At 40.3% G+C, this 25,704-nt stretch overlaps 2 protein-coding genes across 2 annotated transcripts in view; both read right to left on the reverse strand.

Annotated features, from left to right (window-relative positions):
• Positions 1-23,929, reverse strand: part of PIKFYVE (phosphoinositide kinase, FYVE-type zinc finger containing) — an 83,071-nt gene extending 59,142 nt beyond the window's left edge. Inside the window, exons 1-8 of the mRNA XM_040228658.1 lie at positions 23,804-23,929; positions 20,142-20,322; positions 18,421-18,570; positions 13,870-13,988; positions 12,973-13,144; positions 8,912-9,119; positions 7,979-8,068; positions 200-338 (exon numbers count right to left, since the gene is read on the reverse strand). Of these exons, the coding sequence (XP_040084592.1) occupies positions 200-338; positions 7,979-8,068; positions 8,912-9,119; positions 12,973-13,144; positions 13,870-13,988; positions 18,421-18,570; positions 20,142-20,313 (1,050 nt within the window). The 5' untranslated portion in view covers positions 20,314-20,322; positions 23,804-23,929. The remainder of the gene's footprint in view (positions 1-199; positions 339-7,978; positions 8,069-8,911; positions 9,120-12,972; positions 13,145-13,869; positions 13,989-18,420; positions 18,571-20,141; positions 20,323-23,803) is intronic.
• LOC120854550 (3-hydroxyacyl-CoA dehydrogenase type-2-like) lies at positions 15,924-16,898 on the reverse strand. Its single transcript, XM_040228659.1, has one exon. The coding sequence runs from the start codon at positions 16,870-16,872 to the stop codon at positions 16,087-16,089; it is 786 nt and encodes a 261-aa protein (XP_040084593.1). The 5' UTR covers positions 16,873-16,898; the 3' UTR covers positions 15,924-16,086.
• Positions 23,930-25,704: the final 1,775 nt, after the last annotated feature.

The following is a 25,704-nucleotide window of genomic DNA, read 5'->3' on the forward strand; positions in this document are numbered from 1 at the left end:
TTAATGCAGCATATGAGTATGGGCTGCTTGACCAATTTCAGGTGAGCCTAATAAAAACTTAAGCAAACTAGTTTCTCTATTTAAGTAATATGCTAACTGGCTATTTCAATTTCATTTGCCTTTAAAAAAAAAAAATCAATGAGACGAAACATTCTTCATGCCCAAAACTTGCAACGGATCAAAGATACTGGACTGGTACCAGAAGAATTTTGCGTTCATCCTCAGTGGTCTCTGTCCGAACATATGTTCGGTTAGCCTGGGGACTGACAGACGTCTCATATGATGGTACCATTGGAGACCCAGATCGATCCAGTGACAGATTAGTAATGCTGGCTGATCTGGAAATTGAAAACAGAAAGTGAAAACACAGTTGTAAATTCTTCATCAACAGAGAGAATTATAGTGAAAGTTCATTTTTAAATAAATGCTTACTTGCTAATGTTAGGGGCACTTTTAAAAGTAGTTATGATGGTTGTGTATGACATTATTACTGGGAAAGCTGGAAGAAGAGTATCCAGGAATTCTCTGCACTATTATTTCCAACTTCTATGTTAGTCTGTAATTATTTCAAGTTAAGTTTAAAAGGAAGTCATTATGAGAGGATTATAAGAAAAAATTATATTTGTAGTGCATACAGCAGTAATACCCCAAACAAAACAGGTACAAACTCTTCTTAAAATGATGAAAACTAGGGTGTTTTCTTTTTGAACTGATGAATATAAAGCATCAGTCCAAATGCAGCTATCTCTGCATTCCTACACATACCAAGAGGAATACTGTAATTTGTCCCATCTTTTAAAACACTATCTTGACTTTGCATTCCTCTGCTGCATTCCCCTGCTTCAGTACAACAAAACTCATCTCCAATCCTTCTTTCACTCTCTCTAGGATCCTGAACAACCCACTGAAACTTCCTATACCAATATTTATTGTTCACAGTCAAGTTTTCACTCCTCATCTGACAGAGCGGCAGGATAACTCCCTCTTCTTTGAAATACTTTCTTCGCTTGGCTACTAAGACAACCTACTCTGCTGGCTTCCTCTGACCTCATCACTCATCTCTCCTTCCCAGTCTCCTTTCCTCTTCATTTCCCCAATCTTGGTCCTTGGTCCTTACTTCCTCACTTTCCACACTTACTCTCTTGATGTCCTCACACAGATTCATAGTTTTAAATATGATTCACATGATAATACCACCCAAGTTTATATCTCTGACTTGAATCCCTGTCCTGAACTCTAGATTTATACATCCAACTTTTTGATATCTCAGTTGGATGTCTAGAGGTATCTCAAATTCAACATGTCTAAAACTAAACTGTTCCTCCTTGTCTTCCCCATATCAATAAATGGCAACTCTGTCTTTTCAACTGCTCAGGCAGGAACAAGCAAGAATGCCCTCTCTTAACATTTATTTTCAGAATCATACTTGGAGCATAAGCTAGTGCAATAAGAAAAGGTAATAAAGGACTACAGAATGGAAAAAAAGAATTAAAACTGTCTTTCTTCACAGATGACCATCTATGTAAAAATCTGAAAAGATCAACCAAAAGACTCCCAAAATTATAACAAGGTTGCAAGATGCAAGATTAATATACAAAAGTCAGTCACTTTCCTATACCAGCAATGAACAAATGAAATTAAAAATTAAAACACACTACCATTTACATCAGCTTTCCCCAAAACTAAATACTCAAGTATAAATCTAAATATGTATAAGATCTGAAAAAAGAAAACTACAAAACTTTGATCAAAGATATCAAGGAACTAAGTTAATGGAGAAAAAGTCATTGTTCATGGATAAGAAAACTCAATATTGTCATGATATTAGTATTTCTCAACCTGATCTATGAATTTAATACAATCTCAGTCAAAATGCTAGTAAGCTGTTCTGTGGATAATGAAAAACTGATCCTAAGGTTTATGTGTTGGGCAAAAGGCCCAAAATAGCCAGCATAATATGGAAGGAACAAACAGAGGAGTGACACATCCAGCTTACAGACAGACCATAAAGCTACAACAACAAAGACAATGCGGTGTTAGTGAAAGAATAGCAAATACCATCAGTGGGACAAAATACAGCGCCCAGAAACACATCCACATAACACAGTCACTAATCTCTGACGAAGGAGCAAAGGCAGTTTAATGAGGCAAAGATAGTCATTTCAAGAAATGCTGCTAGAACTGGACCTCCACATGCAAAAAAATATTAACCTAGACACAGACCTTTTTAGACCTAGACCATTCTAAAAAGTTAACTCAAAATAAATCACAGATCTAAATGTAAAATGCAAAGCCAACTCCTGGACAATAACATAGGAGAAAATCCAGACGGCCTTGGGTATTGAGATGACTTTTTAGATACAACACCAAAGCATCATCCATGAAAAAACTGACAGGCTAACTTGATTAAAATTAAAAATGATGAGCATAAATATGTCTTTTATGCTCTGCAAAAAAGACAACATCAAGAATTAGAAGACAAGCCACAGACTGGGAAAAAATACCTGCAAAAAATTTCTTTGACAAAGGGCCGTTATCCAAAACATACAAAGAACTCCAAAAACTCAACAATAAGAAAACAACTCAGTTAAAAAGCAGGGCAAAGACCTAGATAGACACCTCACCAAAGAAGGTATACAGACAGCAAGGATGGGAGCATATGAAAACATGTTCAGCATCACATGTCATAAGGGAAAAGCACATTAAAACAATGAGTCAGCATTATACACCTATCAGAATGGTCAAAATCCAGAATACAGATGACATCAAATACTGGCAACGACAGGGACCAACGCAACTCCCATTCACTGTTGGTACAGCTACTGTGGAGAGCAGTTTCTTACAAAACTCAACATACTCTTAACTGTAGGATCCAGTAATCACACTCCTTAGTATTTATCCAAATGAATGAAAAATACATCCACACTAAAACTTGCATATACACCTTTATAGAAACCTTATTCATTGTTGCCAAAACATGGACGCAACCAAGATGTCCTTCAGTAGGTGAGTGGATGAATAAACTGTTGTAGTTCCAAACAATGGACTATTCTCCAATGCTAAGAAATGAGCTATCAAGCCAAAAATAAAACCCATGGAAGAAACTAAAATGCATATTGCCAAGTGAAAGAAATCAATCTGAAAAGGCTATATACTGTATGATTCCAACTATGTAACATTCTGGAAAAGGCAAAACTATGATGACAGTAAAAAGATGTGTGGTTGCCATGGGTTGGGGGGAGTAAGGGATCAATAAGTAGAGCACAGAGGATTTTTTAAAACACTGAAACTATTCTGATCCCTACTTCAGTGGTGAATATATGTCATTACATATTTGTTCAAACCCACAGAATATACAACACCAAGAACAAACTATAGACTTGAGTAAAAATGATGTGTCATTGTACATTCATCAACTTTAACAACATATCACTCTAGTCTCGGATGATTATTTATAATGCAGGACGTTGTGGGGAGGGGCTATATGGGAACTCTCTGCACTTTCCAATCAATTCTGCTGTGAACCTACACTGCTCTACAAAATGAAGTTTATACGCTTTTTTTAAAGTAAAAGATGATGATGTCTGCAACTTACTCTCAAACAGTCCAGGAAAAAAAAAAAGTAAATGGGCAAAATGTAAATTAGTGAATCTTAATGAAGAATGTATGAAAACTTATTCCACTCTATTTCTTGCAACTCTTTTGCAAGTATAAAATTTTCTCAAAATAAATAAAAAATGAAGATCTACAACAGCTTCCCACTCACTGAGTAAATACCAAAATCCTTACAATGAACAGTAACAGGTTTTCCTGCTGGTACACAGGACTCCCAATTACTCCCTGCCAGGCATGTTTCCTCTCGGGAACTGGCTATTCCCTGTCTGCTTAGTAAACTCTCTATAAAATGTCCACATAGTTTACTCCTCCATATCCTCAAGTCTTTGCTCAGACATCACCCTCTCTGTGAGGTCTTCACTGAGCAGAGTATTCAAAATTCCAACCTCCTCCCCTACTCCTTACGCTTTTGTATGCTTTAAACTTCTGTCTGATTCACTGCTGCTGCTGCTGCTGATGCTAAGTCGCATCAGTCGTGTCCGACTCTGTGCGACCCCATAGACGGCAGCCCACCAGGCTCCTCCATCCCTGGGATTCTCTAAGCAAGAATACTGGAGTGGGTTGCTACTTCCTTCTGCAGTGCATGAAAGTGCAAAGTGAAAGTGAAGTCGCTCAGTCGTGTCCGACCCTTCCTGACCACATGGACTGTAGCCCACCAGGCTCCTCCGTCCATGGGATTCTCCAGGCAAGAGTACTGGAGTGGGTTGCCATTGCCCCTTCCAGACATAAATCTGTTCCTGCATTATCCCATATTTACAGACTTCAACCTTACCCCAGGCCAAGCATCTCATAAACCTAAGCTCCCAGACATTAATAAAGTGTACAAAGCTAACTGAGGACAGTACCCTGTACAGAGTAGGCACTCTGATTTGGATGAAGCAATGCAAACTCATTCTTACTAGAAAGACAACTAGAATCACATTAGCAAATGAGGTGCACCTTTTGAGGGACAGCACATTAATAACTGTATTTACTGCTGTACTACAAACACCTACTTTGCAGGCACTTATTAAGTACTTGCTGAAAGAATAAACTGAACGTATGTTAAACCATGGTGAGTCAGACGCCTATTCCTTTGGGTTTACAACAACTTACTCACCAATTAACTTTGTAATAATTCAAAGTATTTTCAGAGGGAGGTGTGGATGTTAGTAAAATTCTAGCAGGTTGAAAAGGAAATGAGCAGTTACAGAACAATTATAAGCAACTATTTCAAGGAATTTGGCTAAGAAAATATATTGAGAATATAGAAAACTATAGGCAAAACACAAAGGAAGGGGGTTTGTTTCTTTTTAATAGGTAAGACCTGAGTTTGTTTAAATGCATATGGTAAGGAGTCAGCGGAGAGAAGTGGAAGATAAGGAACATTAATAGGGTGACTAATAGGAATGATCTCTTTTCGTTTCCAAGGCAAACGATTCAATATCACGATAATCCAACTCTATGCCCCTACCACTAACGCTAAAGAAGCTAAAGCTGAACATTTCTATGAAGACCTACAAGACCTTGTAGAACTAACACCCAAAAAAGATGTCCTTTTCATTATAGGGGGCTGGAATGCAAAATTAGGAAGTCAACAAACACCTGGAGTAACAGGCAAATTTGGCCTTGGAGTACAGAACAAAGCAGGGCAAAGGCTAATAGAGTTTTGCCAAGAGAACACACTGGTCATAACAAACACTCTCTTCCAACAACACAAGAGAAGACTCTACACATGGACATCACCAGATGATCAACACCAAAATTATATTAATTATATTCTTTGCAGCCAAAGGAGAAGGTCTATACAGTCAGCAAAAACAAGACCAGGAGCTGACTCTGGCTCAAATCATGAACTCCTTATTGCCAAATTCAGACTGAAATTGAAGAAAGTAGAAAAAACCACTAGACCATTCAGATATGACCTAAATCAAACCCCTTATGATCATACAGTGGAAGCGAGAAACAGATTTAAGGGACTAGATCTGATAGAGTATCTGATGAACTATGGATGGAGGTTTGTCACACTGCACAGGAGACAGGAATCAAGACCATCCCCAAGAAAAAGAAATGCAAAAAAGCAAAAAGGCTGTCTGAGGAGGCCTTACAAATAGCTGTGAAAAGAAGAGAAGCGAAAAGCGAAGGAGAAAAGGAAAGATACACCCATTTGAATGCAGAGTTCCAAAGAATAGCAAGGAAAGATAAGAAAGCCTTCCTCAGAGATCAGTGCAAAGAAATAGAAGAAACCAATAGAGTGGGAAAGACTAGAGATCTCTTCAAGAAAATCAGAGATACGAAGGGAACATTTCATGCAAAGATGGGCTCGATAAAGGACAGAAATGGTATGGACCTAACAGAAGCAGAAGATATTAAGAAGAGGTGGCAAGAATATACAGAAAAACTATACAAAAAAGATCTTCACAACCCAGGTAATCACGATGGTGTGATCACTCACCTAGAGCCAGACATCCTGGAATGCAAAGTCAAGTGGGCCTTAGGAAGCATCACTATGAACAAAGCTAGTGGAGGTGATGGAATACCAGTTGAGCTATTTCAAATCCTGAAAGATGATGCTGTGAAGTGCTGCACTCAATATGCCAGCAAATTTGGAAAACTCAGCAGTGCCCACAGGACTGGAAAAGGTCAGTTTTCATTCCAATCCCAAAGAAAGGCAATGCCAAAGAATGCTCAAACTACTGTACAATTGCACTCATCTCACATGCTAGTAAAGTAATGCTTAAAATTCTCCAAGCCAGGCTTCAGCATTACATGAGCCATGAACTTCCAGATGTTCAAGCTGGTTTTAGAGAAGGCAGAAGAACCAGAGATCAAATTGCCTACATCCACTGGAACATCCACTGGAACACTGAAAAAGCAGGGGAGTTCCAGAAAAACATCTATTTCTGCTCTATTGACTATGCCAATGCCTTTGACTGTGTAGAGCACAATAAACTGTGGAAAATTCTGAAAGAGATGGGAATACCAGACCACCTGACCTGCCTCTTGAGAAACCTGTATGCAGGTCAGCTAGAACTGGACATGGAACAACAGACTGGTTCCAAATAGGAAAAGGAGTATGTCAAGGCTGTATATTGTCACCCTGCTTATTTAACTTCTATGCAGAGTACATCATGAGAAACACTGGACTGGAAGAAACACAAGCTGGAATCAAGATTGCTGGAAGAAATCTCAATAACCTCAGATATGCAGATAACACCACTCTTATGGCAGAAAGTGAAGAGGAACTAAAGAGCCTCTTGATGAAATTCAAAGAGGAGAGTGAAAACGTTGGCTTAAAGCTCAACATTCAGAAAACGAAGATCATGGCATCTGGTCTCATCACTTCATGGGAAATAGATGGGGAAACAGTGGAAACAGTGTCAGACTTTATTTTCTGGGGCTCCAAAATCACTGCAGATGGTGACTGCAGCCATGAAATTAAAAGACGCTTACTCCTTGGAAGGAAAGTTATGACCAACCTAGTCAGCATATTAAAAAGCAGAGACATTACTTTGCCAACAAAGGTCTATCTAGTCAAGGCTATGGTTTTTCCTGTGGTCATGTATGGATGTGAGAGTTGGACTGTGAAGAAGGCTGAGCGCTGAAGAACTGATGCTTCTGAACTGTGGTGTTGGAGAAGACTCTTGAGAGTCCCTTGGACTGCAAGGAGATCCAACCAGTCCATTCTAAAGGAGATCATCCCTGGGATTTCTTTGGAAGGAATGATGCTAAAGCTGAAACTCCAGTACTTTGGCCACCTCATGCAGAGTTGACTCATTGGAAAAGACTTTGATGCTGGGAGGGATTGGGGGCAGGAGAAGGGGACGACAGAGGATGAGATGGCTGGACGGCATCACCGACTCGATGGACATGGGTTTGGGTGGACAATGGGAGTTGGTGATAGACAGGGAGGCCTGGCATGCTGCAGTTCATGGGGTCGCAAAGAGTCCGACATGACTGAGCAACTGAACTGAACTGAATAAGGAAGAATAAGGGATGACAAGCAGAATACAAATGGAGAAGCAAGGTGAAGAGGAAAGAATGAGCTCCAAACGTAATCAAGTTGGTAACTGATGCTAAGAGTTGAGTCGTCCACTTTTGTCATCTCCCCTTTTTGCTCTGTAGCTGAAAGTGAAGTCATTTGCTAATAAGTCAGAAGAAAGTAGGGTTGAAGACAGCAGAAAAGAGTAGAAAAGGGCCACTGTGAGAACGCAAGTGACAGCTGACTAGCTAAAAGGAAACGAAAGTTTAATTCGGCTCTTAGAGCTAAGAAAATGCACACAAGTCAATCCTATCCATTTTGTGTTTGTTCTTCTCAATACTGTAAAAAAGAAAAAACAGACATAACAGGCACAGAACACAGCGTTTTCATTTGGCAGTTCACCTATTTCGAGCAGGAGATTTCCCAGCATCCTCTTGAACAGATACAAGTCTTGTTGAAAGAGCAGTGTTTGAGGAGTCTGGATGAATTAAACTAGAAAGAAAATAGGAATATACTGAGATGATTTGAGAGTTATAGGCAAATCCAATTTCAACAGAGTGCTATAACATTTAAAAGCAGGTTGTTTTCTGCAATAATGAGCTTATGGGTCATTCTTATTTTCTTCTTTCAGTTGAGGTAGAAATAGGATAAATTTTGTCTTCAGTATAACAACACCAAAGACCAATAGAGGAAGTTTATTAAATGAGGGTGTATGTGTGAGAATGTGTGTGTGTGTGTGCGCGTGAGTGCGTGCTCAGTCATGTCTGACTCTTTGAGACCCTACAGACTACAGCCCACCAGGCTCTTCTGTCCATGAAATTTTCCAGGCAAGAATACTGGAGTGGGTTGCCATTTCCTACTTCCGAGAATCTTCCCAATCCAGGAGTCAAACTTGCGTCTCTTGCATCTCCTGGATTACAGGTGGATTCTTTTATCACCACACCACCTTGGAAGCCTAGAATCTTTGCAACCCCCTGGGCTGTAGCCCACTAGGCTCCTCTGTCCATGGAATTTCCCAGGCAAGAATACTGGAGTGGGTTGTCATTTCCTCTTAAAGGGGATTTTCCCAACCCAAGGATCAAACCCACATTTCCTGCATCTCCTGCATTGCAAGCAGATGTATTCTTTGCCACTGAGCCACAGGGAAGCCCTAGTTATTATGTATAACAGGTGGCAATAAAACAATAAAATTGGCTGAATGAGCGACTTATAGAACTCTTCACATCACATATACAAAACAGAAGTGCTTTGGGGTAGAAATCCTGAGTTCAAATATTTTATTCTTAGTCCCCATAACTAAGTGGAATAGAACTGCAGATACATAAGTGACTGTACCTTTGCCAGGCAAAATCATCCTCTAAAAATATGTTGCGGCTGGCTTTTCTACTCCCCACAGGTGTACGGGGTTCACTCGGATCAAGTACAGACACAGAGGAAGCAGAGTCTGAAAGAGCATTCAAGTCTTCACCAATGGAATTACTATCTGTGGAATGAGCATAACTTAAGGCTATTTTTCTACAGTATGTACAGGCTCGGAGGTCCCCTAGGAGGAAAAAAAAAAGAAGAAGAAGAAAACTTACTAAACGATAACTAACATATCTACCTACCAGAACTATTAAACCCTTGGCTTAATAGTTAATCTAATAACAGGGAACCATCTTCAAGTAAAGACTACCAAACAAGACCTTTTTTCAAAAGTGAAGTAACTTTGTTAGTTCTGTTATATATTTTAAAACCAAAGGGGGTGGGAGGGAGGTTTAAGAGGGAGGGGATATATGTCTACATATAACTGATTCACTTCATTGTACAGTAGGAACTAATATAACATTCTAAAACAACTGTACTCCAATTAAAAAATGAAAGAAAAGCAACAAGAGCAAATATGTGTGTAAATAAGCATTTACCATATAAAATAATGAAAAAATTTTTAAATAAAAACCAAAATTATGATAAATCCATCCAGCTACCCAAATTACTGTAAATATTTATAACAACTTAAGAAAATATGATTCAATGTACTAGAAAACTCTGCTAAAAGAGTATTTCTCAAGGTTCTAGAAGTGAAGTAAGGCAATCTATCAAAGACAGGAGTTTCAGGGGAAAAACTTTTAGTTGAATACATAAACCAACACAAATAGAAGGAACACTTTTTACCTCGGTAACAAGGAAGGAGGAAAATGTTATTTAGTTCTTTATGTGAAGTCATAAAGATTGACCTCCACAAGGGGGCACAGTTTCAAAAACTGTTTAAAAACAAACAAAACTGGCTTACAAACAATAAGAAATATGGGTGGAGGAACTATAAAGGAAATTCTCGTGGTAAAAGTTAGGATGGAAATGAAATATTCTTGGGAAGACAATAAGGTTATTTAATAATTTTAAGTGTTTTTTTTTTTTCCTGGAAGCAGTCCTACCCAAATATAAGTTTCATTTCTACCCTGTTTGTCTGTAACAATTTTTTGTGTGATTCGATAACATTTTAGCATACTAAAAAAGGAGGTAAGATAATTAAACTTTACTAATAACATGTTACATAGCAATTCTACCTTCTTTTTACCATTAACACTAGACAACTGAAGTGACATGGAACAAAAGACTTCTAGAAGTCAACTATACTGGGTTTTTACCATAATTACTACGAAGGGCAATATATGGTCTTATTTTTTATTTTAAGACAACTATTTTATAGTAGTCCATTTTATTAAATTATGCATGTATTTTAAGCAAAATTAAATATCACTTGTTGGGTTACTCATTTCTAACACAATTCAGACGAATCTAAAGAAAAATGTCTCCAATCATGAACCACCACCAACCCCAAACCTCTTCCCCCCACCAAAAAAAGCTGAACTCTAGCCCAGGATAAATGAGAGTGGAGGACATACCACCACTAGCTGACCAAGGTTGCATTTCAGAAAAGAGATAAAATTACTTCCTGCAGAAAAGTATTTAAGTTGCCACAACAAAGGCTTGGTTCTTACACTGTAAAGAAAATCTCCCTTAATCAGTCAGCTATTACAATGAAAATGATCAGGTAAATTAAGGGAGCCAAGCTTGATCAGAAAAGTTTTCATTTCATGGAGAATCCTCACCAGCAAGGGCCTATAGAGCAGTAAAAAAAAAAAAAAAAAAAAATTACATGAGGTGGTGAAAAGGCTGACAAGACACAGCCCTTCAGTTCATTGGAGACAAGACACATACAATTCAAAAGTCGTAAGGCAGACACAAAGACAACACTGCTACTACCATTAACAATAATAACATCCACTGGTCTGTTTCTAGGTGCCTAAGCATTCTAGGTATTCAGGGTCACAATATATGTTTGTGTTCAGAATCTATCATCCCAACCGCAATGGTCAACTTTATGTGTCAACTTGCCAAGACTGATGAGTCAGTCCAACAATAGTCCAGTTGCTGCTGTGAAGTTTTTTTTTAAGATGTGATTCACATTTACAATCTGTGACTTTAAGTAGATTACCCTCCATAATGTGGATGCATCTCATCCAATAACTTGAAGGCCTGCAGAATGCTCTAAAGGAAGGGATCCAAAGGCTTAGAGAGTCTGCTAAGAGCAGATTTACCAGGTAAGATCTGCTCACTTCCCCCAGGAGGACCCAGGGCACATACCTTTCACCATGACTATGAGAAAAAAAGATCTGTGAGGGGAGCACCAGCATCCCCTGTAGAGTTTTGTAGTCACCTCTCTCTGTAGGAATTATTATGGAACTGTTGGTGCTGAACTGGAAAACCTAAATGCACTGGGACCACTGGATGCCAGGTTGGCAGAGGCAGAGTGGGGGCATTTAATCTCAAAAGACAAGGTTAGCATGAACGGACATCAGAGTCAAAGCGGTAACCAGAATAGTATAACACATATAGAGATCTGTGACACCTCTGACCGTGGTGTTCCTAAAGCAAATGGGCAGTCTTCTAAATCCTTACTGGGTTTGTATAAGAAAAAGCATTCTAGATCGAGACAACAAAAGTCTATCTTGAATCAAAATGAGTCATGACCCCTCAACAAATTCTCAGGCCCAGAGTTCTTTGAATGGACGCTGGGTCACCTTGAGGCAGGAATCCACTACACTGCCAAAAAATATATACTGTTAATCTTCCTACGAGGTCTCCTCTGAGGACCAATAGCCTTTTACCAGAGTGACCGTGCATTGAGAAAAAGGTAATAGTCAAACTTCTCGGGGATTACTGGACTTTGGCTCTGAACTAACACTAATACCAAGAACCCAAAACGTTACTATGATTTCAAGTCAGCAGGGGCTAACAGACGTCATGATCAATAGAGTTTCAGCTCAGGTCCATCTTACAGTGGGTTCAACAGGTCCGCAAAGCCAGTAGTAGTTATATCTCAGTTCTAAAATATGTAACTGGAATAGACATTCTCAGCAAATGGCAAAACCCCTACATTTGTTCCCTGACCTGTGGAGTAAGGGCAATCATGGTAGTTCTGGCCTCCAGACAACAAATTTCTGTTTATTCTAAGCCACTCGGTTTGTGGTATTTTGTTAAGAGAGCCCTAGGCAACTGAGGTATCAACCACATTAAAAAGACAAGATTTGACCCAGAGTCATGGGAGCTCTGAAAGGGTATTAGGCAGGGGAAACACCGTGACATGATCAAACTAGCATTTAACAGGACACTGACTTGAGTAAGAAAAAACAATCTGAGGCAGGGAAAAATTAAAGGTAAAAAAAACTTTAAAAGGCTGTAGCCATAATTTGGATGAAAGATAACTGGGGTCTGAACTCTGAAGCAGTTTAGGTTTAAAAAGAAATTTTCAGTGAACAAGGCCACAAGAAAGATTTACATGATAATAAAAATAACATGAGAGAGATACTGAGAATGTTCTCTTTTTGGTAACTTCTGCACACCTTCCACTCCCTAATCACTACACACACCATTGCTTAGTTTTCTTCTGCTTCAATAAATAATTTTAAATTTCTATATTACTAAAGTTCAGGAAAGAATATGAGTAAATGTAATTTGCTAGAGCAGTGTTAAGGAATATATATCTGTATATACTTTGTATATATAAAATACAAAATTTGTATTTTGTAAAATAAAAATTCTCACAGTAACATAAACCACTCTAACCATCACTCTAACCATCCTGCTTAATAAACATTAATGGTGCTGTGGATTTTCCACTACCGTCTATGATACACTGTCTTTTACTCTTGTTATTTATGAACATCTCCATCTACTTTATTACTTGACTACAAAGTCCTTTAAAGCAAAGTCGTGTCTCCCTCATGTTTGTTCTCCCCATGTCTCATACATAAAGTCCAAAATAAAAAATGACTTAACATGGGTCCCCTATTGCAACTATTTTATTGCTATGACCTTTAAAAACTGTAGAATCGTTAATAAAGCTCATTTACCTGTATAACCCATAAATTTTCCAGGGATTTCTTGATTGCAGCAACGACTGCAGAAAATCTGCCCACACAGTCGGCAGTGGTGTCTACGCCTAAAAGTGGTAAATTTCTCATTACAGTCATAGCACTCTTTACACTGGCTATCTGGCATCCAGTATTGCTTCAGGTCACTATCCTGCAACAATAAAAATGTGTGAAGGCGTCTTGAAAATACTGATTTATCAAAATGCAAAGGCAAATACAATGCTAGTCAAAATCCTAGAAAATTTCTTTTGCAGAAATTAACAAGCTATTTGTAAAATTCACATGAGAATGCAAAAGTTCAAGAGAACAACCAAGGCAATCTTAAAGAAGAATAAGCTGAAAGACTTATAATGCCTGTCAAGATTTATTCTAAACCTACAGTAATTTTAGATATAGTGTAAGGAAAAATGGAGCTGTGGAAGAAAGAAAAGAGCCCTGGCACACCCTCATACATATATGTATACTTATGACAAGGTCTGTAATGCAATCAGTGAAGGATGGTCTTTAAAAAAAGAAAATGGTACTGGGTCCAACTGGACATCAACAGGGAAAAAAATGAATCTTAATCCATATACCTTCATATCAATAATAAAGCTTCTCGAAGAAACTATGGAAGATAGTCTCCCATGGTTCATTTTTTACTGTCCCTGGGTTAGAAAAACACTTTTTAAATAGAGCACAGAAAGTACAACCCATAAAAAGAAAAAGTTTTGATAAATTAAAATAAGGAACTTATGAGTAAAAATCTGCTGTCCACAGTTGGAGTAAGCATTAACTGAACTTTCTTTCAAGTGGCATTGTACCATTTTCAGTGAGCACTGCATGATCCCCATATAAGTGCTTAGTAAGTAATCTTCTAAAGAATCTAGACAATACCTGGCTCTTCCCCTCCATGATTTCCTTGAGGCGTTTTAATACTGTGCTGAGGCTTCGGAGTTGGACAGCTGTGCGAGGGTCATGACCTCCAAAAGTAGGTTCTGCCTTCCTTCTGGTGTCTGAGTTAGGATTACAAAACAAAAAACTACTTTAATAGTATCAATGCAAAGTGCTTCTTACTTTTAGCATATACTTACATTCGCCAGCCAGTGACACAGACTGAGAGTTAAAATTAGTCTTTATAAGGGTAAGAGGCTGTTGAAAGTGTAAACACTGCTTCACAAGCAAATGAGGACCAAGACAGCACCGTTTGAGATGATTTTGAGGCCTGGATGGGAGCATCACTTAACATGGCACAAAACTCGGTGATTTCTTGGGCCCTTCAGTCCCAAGTCAGAATAAATTTCCGCTAGAAATTTAGCAGAAGGAAAAGCAATGCCAGTGAGTTATCCTAGCCTAGTCTCCACAGTCGTCAGGTGAGCAACAGGGCTGAACAGTTCAGCTACTCCTACAGATCACAAAACCAAAGGCTTGTGTTACAGATCATTAGGAAAGAATTTAATAGCCAATCTCAGAGTCTGACAGACTTCAGAACACCCAGGATGGTAATTTATGCACAGACTTCCCTTCACCAATGTTCAAGAAGAGTTCTTTTTACCAAAGAACTGCTAGAGCTCCAGCCCTACCCTTCCCTGCCACCTCCCCTCCCCTATAGCTCCAAGCAAGAAGGAATCACTTGCTCTTGAAACAGCAATACTGAAGCCAGTCCTGTCAATAAAAAAACAGAGGCCTACATTCCAGTTTTGTGGCCAGAATGGGCTATGCCCACCAAAGCTATCATGTTATTTCCTTATTTTAGAGCAAGATTACAACTAAGGTTTCTACCTATCCCTGGCTCCAGCAGTTTTTAAACCTAAGGATGAAGTAGAGTTGGCCTGACAAAATGGATGAACACTGCTATTAGCTTAATCTCATTAACCTCATAACCTATGGCAAGGCCCTCTCTAAATCCTTCCCAAACTATTTGCTACATTTGCTTTAGATGTTCTTTGTTTTGGATGAGTGGCAAAGAAAAGACTACAAACAAATGAGAAGTTAATATTTAAATCTAAACTGATGAAGAACTTCCATCGATATTAATTATAGTGAAGTGAAGTTGCTCAGTCATGTCCAACTCTTTGCGACCCCATGGACACTAGGCTCCTCCGTCCATGGGATTTTCTAGGCAAGAGTGCTGGAGTGGGTTGCCGTTTCCTTCTCCATATATTAATTATGGAAATATATTATTTATGGAAATATATTATTTAAATGGCACTTACGTTACAAAACTGAAAACTTTATCTTTCTATAAACAATACCTTAATCTCAGCAGATACGTTATTACTACAATAAAAATGTACATGTATTAGAATGACAAAACTGTTCTTGAGTCTTTGTGATAAACCAACTCTCCATGACTTATGAACTGCAAAAGGAGAGACAGATGAAGCTTTCAGAACAGTAAAGTTGTGGTCCCATGCACGGGAAATAATTAACTGCAAAGCCCCTTGCATATAGCCACTTAGGAGTATAAGAGAATACAAAGAGCATCATCCAAGGAAAAACCAGGAGCAAGGCTATTCCCAGAAACAACAGATGATGGCTTCAATGTGGATGAGGATGAAAGAAAAAGGAGAGAAAATCTGGTTCAGCACTCTGCCCTCAAGCAATCATCTCAGCTACTTCTCTTGTAAAATGAATATTCTTAATAGAAAATCAAATGACTTCCCAGGGTCACATAGCTGGTAAATTGTGGAATCACAGTATTTTAATAGGAAAAGGAACTAGACTGGTCAAACAGTCCCAGGCTCATCAAACTCAAATGCCTCAAGCAGCTAAGGAAGAATCAAAGAATCAAGTGGACAGAGAAAAGACTGTAAGGAATGCAGCAAACTGGACATTACAAGTTCTACCTAGCAATATTTAAATGCAAGCTTATCGAAATAACAAGACAAGGTTTGGTAAGCTGTCAGTTTGTAACCCCTAAAAGACTAGATTCTAGTCTAACTCCTCAATTTTTTTTTTTTTTTTCCATGAGAAACAGAGACTTTATTAGGCACACAGGGTGACTGATAGGCAGAGGTTACAAAATGGCTACTGGGCTTCCTTCCAAACTGGAGTAGAGCACTCCAGGAGGGGGAGAGACAGCAGAACCTTTGTTCTCTCTGTCTTCCCCCTTCAAGGCTGCATGCGGATGGCCCCATCCAGCCGGATGACTTCTCCATTGAGGAATGAGTTCTCGATGATGGCCTGTACCAGATGAGCATACTCGGCAGGGTCACCAAGTCGGGTGGGGAAGGGCACCTGGCTGGCCAGGAAGTTGCGCACTTTATCTGGGAGGGTGGTCAACAGCGGGGTGCCAAATAGGCCTGGAGCAATGGTCATCACCCGGATACCCATGGGAGCCAGATGCCGAGCAATGGGCAGTGTCATGCCCACTATGCCGCCCTTGGAAGCAGAGTATGCAGCTTGTCCAACCTGGCCCTCAAAGGCAGCTATGCTGGCCGTGTTGATGATGACCCCACATTGGCCTCCCTGGTCTGGTTCGTTCTGGCCCATCTCACCAGCCACCAAGCGGATCACATTGAAGGTGCCTATGAGATTCACATTGATAACTCGCTGAAAGTCCTCCAAGGTATGGGCCTGGCTTTTCTTTAAGTTATATGTCTTGCTGGCCACTGCAATGCCTGCACAGTTGACTGCCACATCCACACGGCCAAACTTTTCTCTTGCTAGAGTCAGGGCTGCTTGCACATCCTTCTCTGAGGTCACGTCGGCTGGGGCAAAGGCGCAGCTCTTCCCTAACTTCTTGGCCTGGGCCTCCCCATCTGAGTTGGGCAGGTCCAAAAGTACAGCAGTGGCCCCCTGCCCCACCAGTCGCTCCGCTGTGGCCAAGCCTAGGCCTGAGGCTCCGCCGGTTATTAAGGCAACCAGACCCTTCACGCTCCGACATGCAGCTGCCATCTTGCTCAGGCCTCTCTACAGGGCTGGACTCTAACTCCTCAATTTTATAAACGAAGAAATCCTATGCTTAATTCAATATAGGATTATAATTAAGAGTACCCTTAACAAAAACAGGAGTGACACTCTGGACCAGGTGCGAGTTTAAGGTTCAAAGTCAGATTGGGATGGTCTCTTCCTTCCATCCATCTGGAGTAAGGAACTTACTTCTCCCTCTCCCCCTTCCTTCCTTCTAATTCTTCCTACCAAACAGCTGACATAACCCAGGCCAGGGCCCTCTGCCCTGGGAAACCTGCAGAGGTGATGCAGGCAGCTCTGCTCCAGTCCTCTGGGAAAAGCTCTCCTTCTGCTCAGCTTCACCGCCTCCTCTGACCTACTGGTAGCAGGTTCTGAGACAAGTCCCAACTAGCCATTAATAAAATATGCTTCTGCCGACCACCATTACCTGTGCCTGCCTACTTGTCATTCGAAGACCCTGGGGGGAAGACTGGCCAGACAAGACAAGAGCTGACGTTCACAGACACCTGATTTTCAATGCTGTACCCCTTTCCCTCTCTTATGCCACCTCTCATTGCCCTTCCCCTACCACCTTGAGTCAGGCAAACCACTGCACTGAGTTGAATAATCTAACAGAAATAAAACATACAACAACTCACTTTAGCTAGTGTCTTGATGCAGGCACTAATCCCAGGCTGTACTCAACAGAAGAGCATGAAAATGAAGGAGATGACGGTATAGCAGAACAGGATGGAGAACAAACACGGGAGAGGAGCTCAGTTTATCTAGCCACACTGACAGTTTGCACCCCAACAAGGACAGAAAGCCAAGAGCAAGTGGCAGCCCACTGATGGAACTGAGAGGCTTCTGCAACCAGCGGCATGCACGTCACATTACACTGGCCACCCCAAGAACAGATGTGGCAGTCACAAGGTTCAGACTAACCTGAGTTCTCCTGGGGGTGTTGCAAACTGTCCTCTGCTGGAACCCAAGCAAGTAAATAATCAAAAAAAAAAAAAAAAACAGTCAAGAGATCTCTGCCTTGCCCAAATTAAAGTTCAGTGAAATCAGATCTCTGCCTTGCCCAAATTAAAGTTCAGTGAAATGTTTAAGAACTCTTGTTTGCTAGGTCACTTCAGTCATGTCCAACTCTTTGCAACCCTATGGACTGTAGCCCACCAGGATTCCCTGGAGATCCCTCTGTTGCTGGGATTCTCCAGGCAAGAATACTGCAGTGAGTTGCCATGTCCTCCTCCAAGGGATCTTCCCAACCCAGGGATCTACCCCGTATTTCTTATGTCTCCTACACTGGTAGGCAGGTTCTTTACCACTAGCACCACTTGGAAAGCCCAAATTAAAGTTTAATGAAATGTTTTAAGAACTTCTGTTTAGGTATCAACAAATTATTTCACTATCCAGGTTATGTTTCATTAATTCTCAAGAGTACCTGACTATTCCAAATAGCAAAAAAGTTAAGTCAATAAACAACCTGGGAAACAATGACTGGGAAAAGTCTAATACTCAGAGAGGAATGAAATGCGAACAGTATCATACCTAACACTGAAGATCGACGCTGGAACTCCTCATTAAGCCGCTTTTTATAAGGTGTAGGTGATCTCACAGATTGTGTCCTTGAAGGGAGCTGAGGGCTGGTCCAACTTCCACTCAGAGACTGTTGCTCTCCCTGGCCCCCTTCTCCTCTCTCTGTAGCAAAGGAAAACTTGGAATTATTGCAAAAACTAAGACGCAAGAGCTCAGCAAAGAAAAGGAAATAGATGAGATTTTTCAGGAAAGAATGTATACTTGTATCACGTACTAAGTAAAAGGGTTAAAAAAAAAATTCAAAACAGGTGGCAAAATTACAGGCCAATAATTACATTCTTGGTATATGTGACCTTCAGTGTGTTTTACTTTTCACTAGAAATTTCTTGAGCATGTTAATGGAAATAGACTGCAAGCTCCACATGAAGGCTGGGATCTTTTGTTATTCTATTTCATTTATGGGATAGATTCCCTGGTGGCTCAGACAGTAAAGCGTCTGCCTGCAATGCAAGAGACCGGGGTTCGATCCCTGAGTCAGGAAGATCCCCTGGAGAAGGAAATGGCAACCCACTCCAGTATCCTTGCCTGGAAAATCCCATGGATGGAGGAGCCTGGTGGGCTACAGTCCATGGGGTCGCACAGAGTCAGACAAGACTGAGTGACTTCACTTCACTCTCCTTGACTATTAACATAGTGCCCAGTGGACAGCAGGTGCTCAATAAACATTTGCTTAATAAAAAGACTACTGTAAATGTAATGTATCCTAGACAGGATCCTGGAACACAAAAAGGACATTAGGTAGAAACTGGAGAAGTATGAATAAAATACATATTTTAGTTAGTAATATTTTGTCAATAATGGCTCACTGATTATAATAAACGTACTCTACCAATGTAAGATGTTAGTAACAGGGAAAACAAGGTGTAGGGATATATGAGAACTTCCTGTATTGTTTTCCTAATTTTTACAGAAATTCAGAATTATTGAAAATAAGACTGTTGAGGTTTCTTTTAAAAAAAAAGAAACAGATTACTGTTTTCAAAATGATGGGACTAATGGGAGGTTTTACAGAGCTTTAAACATGCCTGCTAATAAAAGTCAGTTAACACTATTAAAATTTCCACTGAGTTAAACTATTATCCCATAAATCCCTTTCAATGAGAGGGATTACTTTCCAACACATTTCAAACAATATTGTCAAATATAAAGCAAAAGATGTAGACCATGTTTTTTAACTCTTCTAATGAGTAAAAAACATATTACTTAAAAAAAGCTCATTTTAAAAACATATTTTCATTTGATATCATTAAATGTATTAAATTAATAAGAAGCCTGCTGACAGCTTTTCATTTTTGAAAAATATGAACCCTTCCTCCCATGTGCTCATTCTTTAGTTTCACTGCTTTCATCAAAATCTTTTGGCTATTAACCTCTAAAAGAGCAAAGTCCATCCTATGGACTTAAGAATACAGATATATTAACAAAGGAAAAAAAAAATGATGATGCTAACTTTAACCTCATTTTAACATTTAGTTTTCAATTCCAACTTTCCATTCCAATAATTACTAAGATTAAAGACAAAATTCTAGCTTTTTTTCTTATGCAATTAAACCCAAGGACCTATGATGAAGGCTATTTTCTAGTTAATATTCACTTTCTTGTAAAGACACAGCATAACAAGAGAATTTCAGAGAATCAAGATGGCAGGATGTCTGATCTTTAACAGGTCTTACCTTTGTTAAATCGAAAGAGATTGACAAAAGAACTATACGCTGATTTAAAAGGAGGCTCGTCCTGATCAGGAGTCAGAGGCTTAAAGTGTGTGAGATGAGAGGGACTGGTAGGAGACCGAGGCAAGTCATTAGCGGAGTCCAGTGTTGGGGAAGTCTTATCATCTGTGGCCATTTCATGAGTCTAATAAACAAAAGGAGTAAGCAGAAGTAAGTTCCTCAGGAAGCCCAAACAGCACTCAAACGTATAGAAATCTGACTTCAAAAACTCACACCTAAGAAAACCAGAGTACTTAAGTCTACTTCAGCATACGTTCCAAATCAATACTGGAAAACACTGCAGTCTAGATGATAAGGAAGAGTTTCAATTATCTAAAACTAGGAACGTTTACAGTCAATCTCATTTTCAAAATTAATATATTTTTAGGTATTTGTATTTATGTATATGTATTTGTAGTTTCAAATAAAAAAAAAAACACCCCAAAGTATTAAAAATTTGAAAGCAAGGAAAAAATGTGAACAGGCAAAAAGGAAAAAAAGATTTTTCACTTTATTTATATGTTTTTCATTCTAAGATTTTTTTTCTTGAAAAAGAAACAGCTCTTTAAAGTTGGGGGGGTGGTAAACTTGTTTTACAAAAGCATACAAATTCTTCAAAGTTTTATTTTACTTATTCCCATGTTTCCTTTTTAAATAGTATTAAAAAATAACTACTTCCAAGAACAGGAAATAAAAGTCATTCCTTAATGACATTTCTATATAACCTCAAAAGTTACCTCAAACTATGTCTCATCAGTTATGAGAACGATCTAAACCAACAAAGCTGATCCCCATTACATGTGCTCCTAGGTATAGAAGCCTGGTTTTTCTCCTTAAGTCTAAACTCATGTAGGCATTAAAATGAAGATCTTAAAGTGCTTTTTTTTCCCCTAAATAACCAAAAATGATAATTCAACCAAAGGACTATTACCTACATCCTCAGATGCAGGTAACAGAAAAGCACAGATGTCTATTTTCTGCCATATTGATTAATACTTCAAATAAAACAGAAGACCATGAACTATGCATAACTCATAAAGTGCTATAGCGTGTAATCTTATATTTACAAGGACACTACACTCTTAAAAAAAGCTCTTCACTTTCAAAATCCTACCTACCATCTCATTTCATTTCTATAAATGCCTGCAACACAAAACTGGCCTTATTACTACATTTTACCTCTGAGGCAACCAATGTACACTGACCCCAAAACAACTTTCTTGAGGGTCACATAAGCTCTTCAGTGGTCCAACTATAACCAGACGCCAAGTTTCACTCCAGAAATACTTTTTCCCTCCAAGAGGGCAGCATTTTTTATCTAGTTATTTCCTCTTTTAATAAAAGAGGTATTTCAGGTTTGTAATGGTTTTGGAGGCATACACTCTTGGTTTCAAATTTTGACTGAAATTTCTTAGCTGAATAAACCCACCTAAGAGCCTTGTAAGACATATATTACCATCCTCATTTTACATAGTGGAAACTGAGGCATAGTGTGACTAAGTGGGATAGTGTATGTGAAGCACTTTTAGCAGAGTACTTGCCCATAAAAGGCACAGAATTAGTCTTTAGAGCAAAATTATTTTGTAGCACTTCACAGACTTTCAATTCTGGTCTATTTGAATTCTAACTGTTAAGGATGTTGCCTGATTAATAATTTAATTGTTCATTAAACAAAACAAAAATAAAACCACTGACAAAAAGAATTTTGGCAACATTTATTGGAAAGGGGTGGGGGGAAGAAAAAGAGGAAGGGACTGAAGGAGCAAAGGAAGGAAGGAAGGAAAGGACACGTCCTTCTAAAGTGTCCTGATAACCCACACTCCCACAGAAAGGGTTGGGAAATTAGCTGATGATTGACTGACCAAGTGTAAACTCAAAAAAGTAAAAAAGAGAGGTGACCGCAGTAACAACAGTAGCAAGCTGAAGGTCTCAGAGAACATCCTACACTCTGCTTTGACACAAGTAACATGAGAGGAATAAAGCAACCTTCCTGCAAAGTCAGCATCACACCTAAGAGAGTCACCCACAAACTTTTACTAAACTTTGGAGATGTGAGGATAAAAATTACCATGAAAATACTGACCAATGTAGTCTCTAAAAGATACAATCACACAGTTAATCATAATAATTATATAACGATATCACAACCATGAAAAAACTACCTTACATAACTCTTTCTCTGGTAGCTTAATAATAACTGTCTGTGACATAAACTAGGATTATTTCCTATCTGAGAGGTAACTTGAAGTATTCACTTACTCATTCAAAGACCTCTCTCATGTATCACCAACACATTGCCTCTTTTCCTTTGCAGACTTGTATATGCACTTCCACTAAACACTATCAAAAGGCTTGTCAGGAATTGACATTTAGAAAATAAGCCTACTCCACTAGTTAAATCAAAATGTTAGCAGACAGAAAAACCCAAGTATCAGTTCAGTCATTTCTAAGTACTACAGTGTTTAAAAAAAAAAAAAAACAAAAAACTCAAAATATATCTAACAATGCAGGACAGCTGAACACTAGAAATGTTAGTTTCCATCTACAAAGATTTTTTGTGTTCAATTGTTGACTGACAAACCAATAGATGGAGGCTTTCTAAAGGAAAACCACATGATCCATATTCTTCTTCCCAGAAAGAAGAAAAAGAGGACATGGGAGAGTAGTCTTGCTTTTTCAACAGAAACTTAACCTGCTCACCTCTGTCACAAACTCGAATCCAACAGAAAAAAATTAAGAATTTTTTTGTAAGAATTCTAACAGTGGGAGCTTGGGAGTGCTAGAAAACAAGATTCAAATAGATCAGAAACAAAACACTACAATATAACAAAAGACCATCTCTCCTGTCAATATCGAAGTAAATTTACAAGAATGTGCACTGAATCAGTACGGGATAATTTAATAAATACACGCATCAGATAAACAGAAATGACATACGGAATTCCAGTATTTCTCATATTTCTTGAATGTCTTAATAATAACTTCTATATAAACCAGAAGATTCCTAAATTCCTAAAAATATTCCATTCTCATCCGCTTGTTGGGAACGTTCTAAGCAAAGGGAAAATACTAACTGGGAAATCAGGTCTTCTCCTCAAGAGACTGACACAGGTACAAACGGAATGGGCTCAAACAGCAGACAAGCACTATAGGAGAATAAATATATACCTGAAACCTCACTACTGGTATCGTTTCTGTAGATTAGGAACTTTTTTGTCTAGTCTACGTATGCACCTCTGAAACACAGGCTCAGAGCTTATCCATCAGAGAGAGGAGGAACTGGACTAGGGACCTCAGAAATAAGTTCAAGTACACGGAACAAGACAGGAGCAAGGGAACTTCAAATGCTTCCAAGGAAACCTCTCCAAGACAGTCCCACCCGGATCCCTTCCCCACTCGCTACACAAGGGGCAACCGGGGAATCAGGGGAGCCGCCTGAATTGGAGCACAGGTTCTCTGCCCTTCCCTACCCGGCCTCCGCCGCAGCCCGGCCTCAGCCCTAGTTGTGAAGCCCAGCTGTCTCCTTCACTTCAGAGTTCCCCACCGCTCCGGCCATAGAGCTTCCTAAACCCGCCTTCTTCCCCACACTCAGGCCCAACCGTCCGCGCGCCAAGTCCCTCCCTTACCTGAGCTTCCCGCCCCAGCCCCGCAGGCCACCCTCCACCCCAGCCTCGGGTTCACCCGGTCCAGGAGCAGAAAGACAGTTTGGGAGCCTAGCGCCGCGGTACTCAGGCCGCCGGCGGTTGCGGCAGAATCAAAGCTGCTTACATGGTTGCTGCAGCTTCTCGCTTCTCACCAAGGCTCCGCCCCCTGTTCCTCCTCCCCTCCAATCCGCAACTCTCCGGGCGGCGGCTCCGCCCTCCGTGCCCCGCCCTCACGACGTTCGGATCGGACGCTCAGGCAGAAGGAATCCAGCCCAGATAGAGTCGTGCTCGACACCTTGACCGAGATTAAGCCGCCTGTTTTCCTAGAGGAAGCCACGGCGACTGCGCGCGTGAGTATCTTGCGTGCCGGGTCACCAGACGGGTGCAGGCGGACTGTGGTTACCGTATGTTTTCGATAATATGGGCACTTATACGACAGAGGATGAGATGGTTGGTTGGCATCACCGACTCAATGGACATGAGTTTGAGTAAGCTCCGGGAGTTGGAGATGGACAGGGAAGTCTGGAGTGCTGCAGTCCATGGGTCTCAAAGAATGGGACACGACTGAGCGACTGAACTGAACTGAAATGAATCTTACCGCGCTCAGCTTTCTTACGGACTGACACTTGTGCCTAGAGCGAACACTGCTATCAGACTTGAGAGATGCTGCTAAATGGACACGGGATCTTAATCAAATTACCAATTTCTTCAGGCTCTAAACCTCTTATGGCTTCCCTGGTGGCTCAGAGGTTAAAGTGTCTGCCTCCAATGCGGGAGACCGGTGTTCGATGCCTGGGTCGGGAAGATCCCCTAGAAAAGGAAATGGTAACCCACTCAAGTATTCTTGCCTGGAGAATCCCATGGACAGAGGAGCCTGGCAGGCTACAGTCCACGGGATCGCAAAGAGTCGGACACGACTGAACGACTTCACTTCACTAGACCTCTTATCTGTAAAGTGGGACTAAGGATAGTAGCCTTCACAGATAGTTTTGTGAAGGCTAGGTAAAACATTGTACGTAAAGCATTTGTACAATGTGTCTAATCCAGTGATGTTAGCGCTAGCTAATTCTTTCATTCAAGTTTTGTGATGCAAAGACTGGTGCACATGTTACCAAGCCCCGACTTGCTCAGCCTGGCTCTCGTTACCCATCATTTTGTCCTGCTGACAGGATGTGGAAGTTGGCAGGAGCAGTCAGAAGAGATGAACCCCAAAGTGAGGTGCTATTCTAATTAAATTCTGCAGGCCTAGTTCCCCCAAGAGTTTTGGCAAATTCTCACCCAATTTTCCTTGAGTTGGATCTTTGCAGCCACTGGACAGTAGCATGGAAGCCTGAAGTCTGGTAGCGGTATAAATCTCAGTCACCATCCTCAGCTGAGCGCCTCAGCAATCACCCTAGGAATTGGTAAGTCAACTTCCTCTTCCATTCCTCACTACTGCAATAGCTGCCGCCGCCGCCACCACCACCACCACCACCACCACCACCCCTTACCCGCGTTATATTATTCTCAACAAGAGAATCTTATTCTACCTGAGTGGAACAGCCTGAGCTATTCAGTGCAATCCCTAAGTACCTAACCACCCCTACCACATTTACCTGCATCCACATCCACCCTTACCGCTTCCCAGGTGGTGCAGCAGTAAGGAATCCATCTGCCCATGCAGGAGGCATGGGTTTGATCCCTGGGTCGGGAAGATCCCCTGGAGAAGGAAATGACAACCCACTCCAGTATTCTTGCTTGGGAAATGCCTTGGACAGAGGAGCCTGGCGGGCTACAGTCCATGGAGTCACAAAGAGTCTGACACAACTGAGTAGGCACATGCATCCATCCACTCTGGCCTGACTCCTGCCCTCTGAGTGAAAAGAGCCTCTTCTTGCCCGGTT

Source organism: Oryx dammah, unplaced genomic scaffold (genome assembly GCF_014754425.2).
Source record: "Oryx dammah isolate SB20612 unplaced genomic scaffold, SCBI_Odam_1.1 HiC_scaffold_27, whole genome shotgun sequence".
In the NCBI taxonomy this organism is placed as follows: Eukaryota; Metazoa; Chordata; class Mammalia; order Artiodactyla; family Bovidae; genus Oryx; species Oryx dammah.

Coding starts and splice junctions, on each gene's coding strand:
- LOC120854550 (XM_040228659.1), bottom strand. CDS start 16,872: ATGGCAGCTGCATGTCGGAGCGTGAAGGGTCTGGTTGCCTTAATAACC.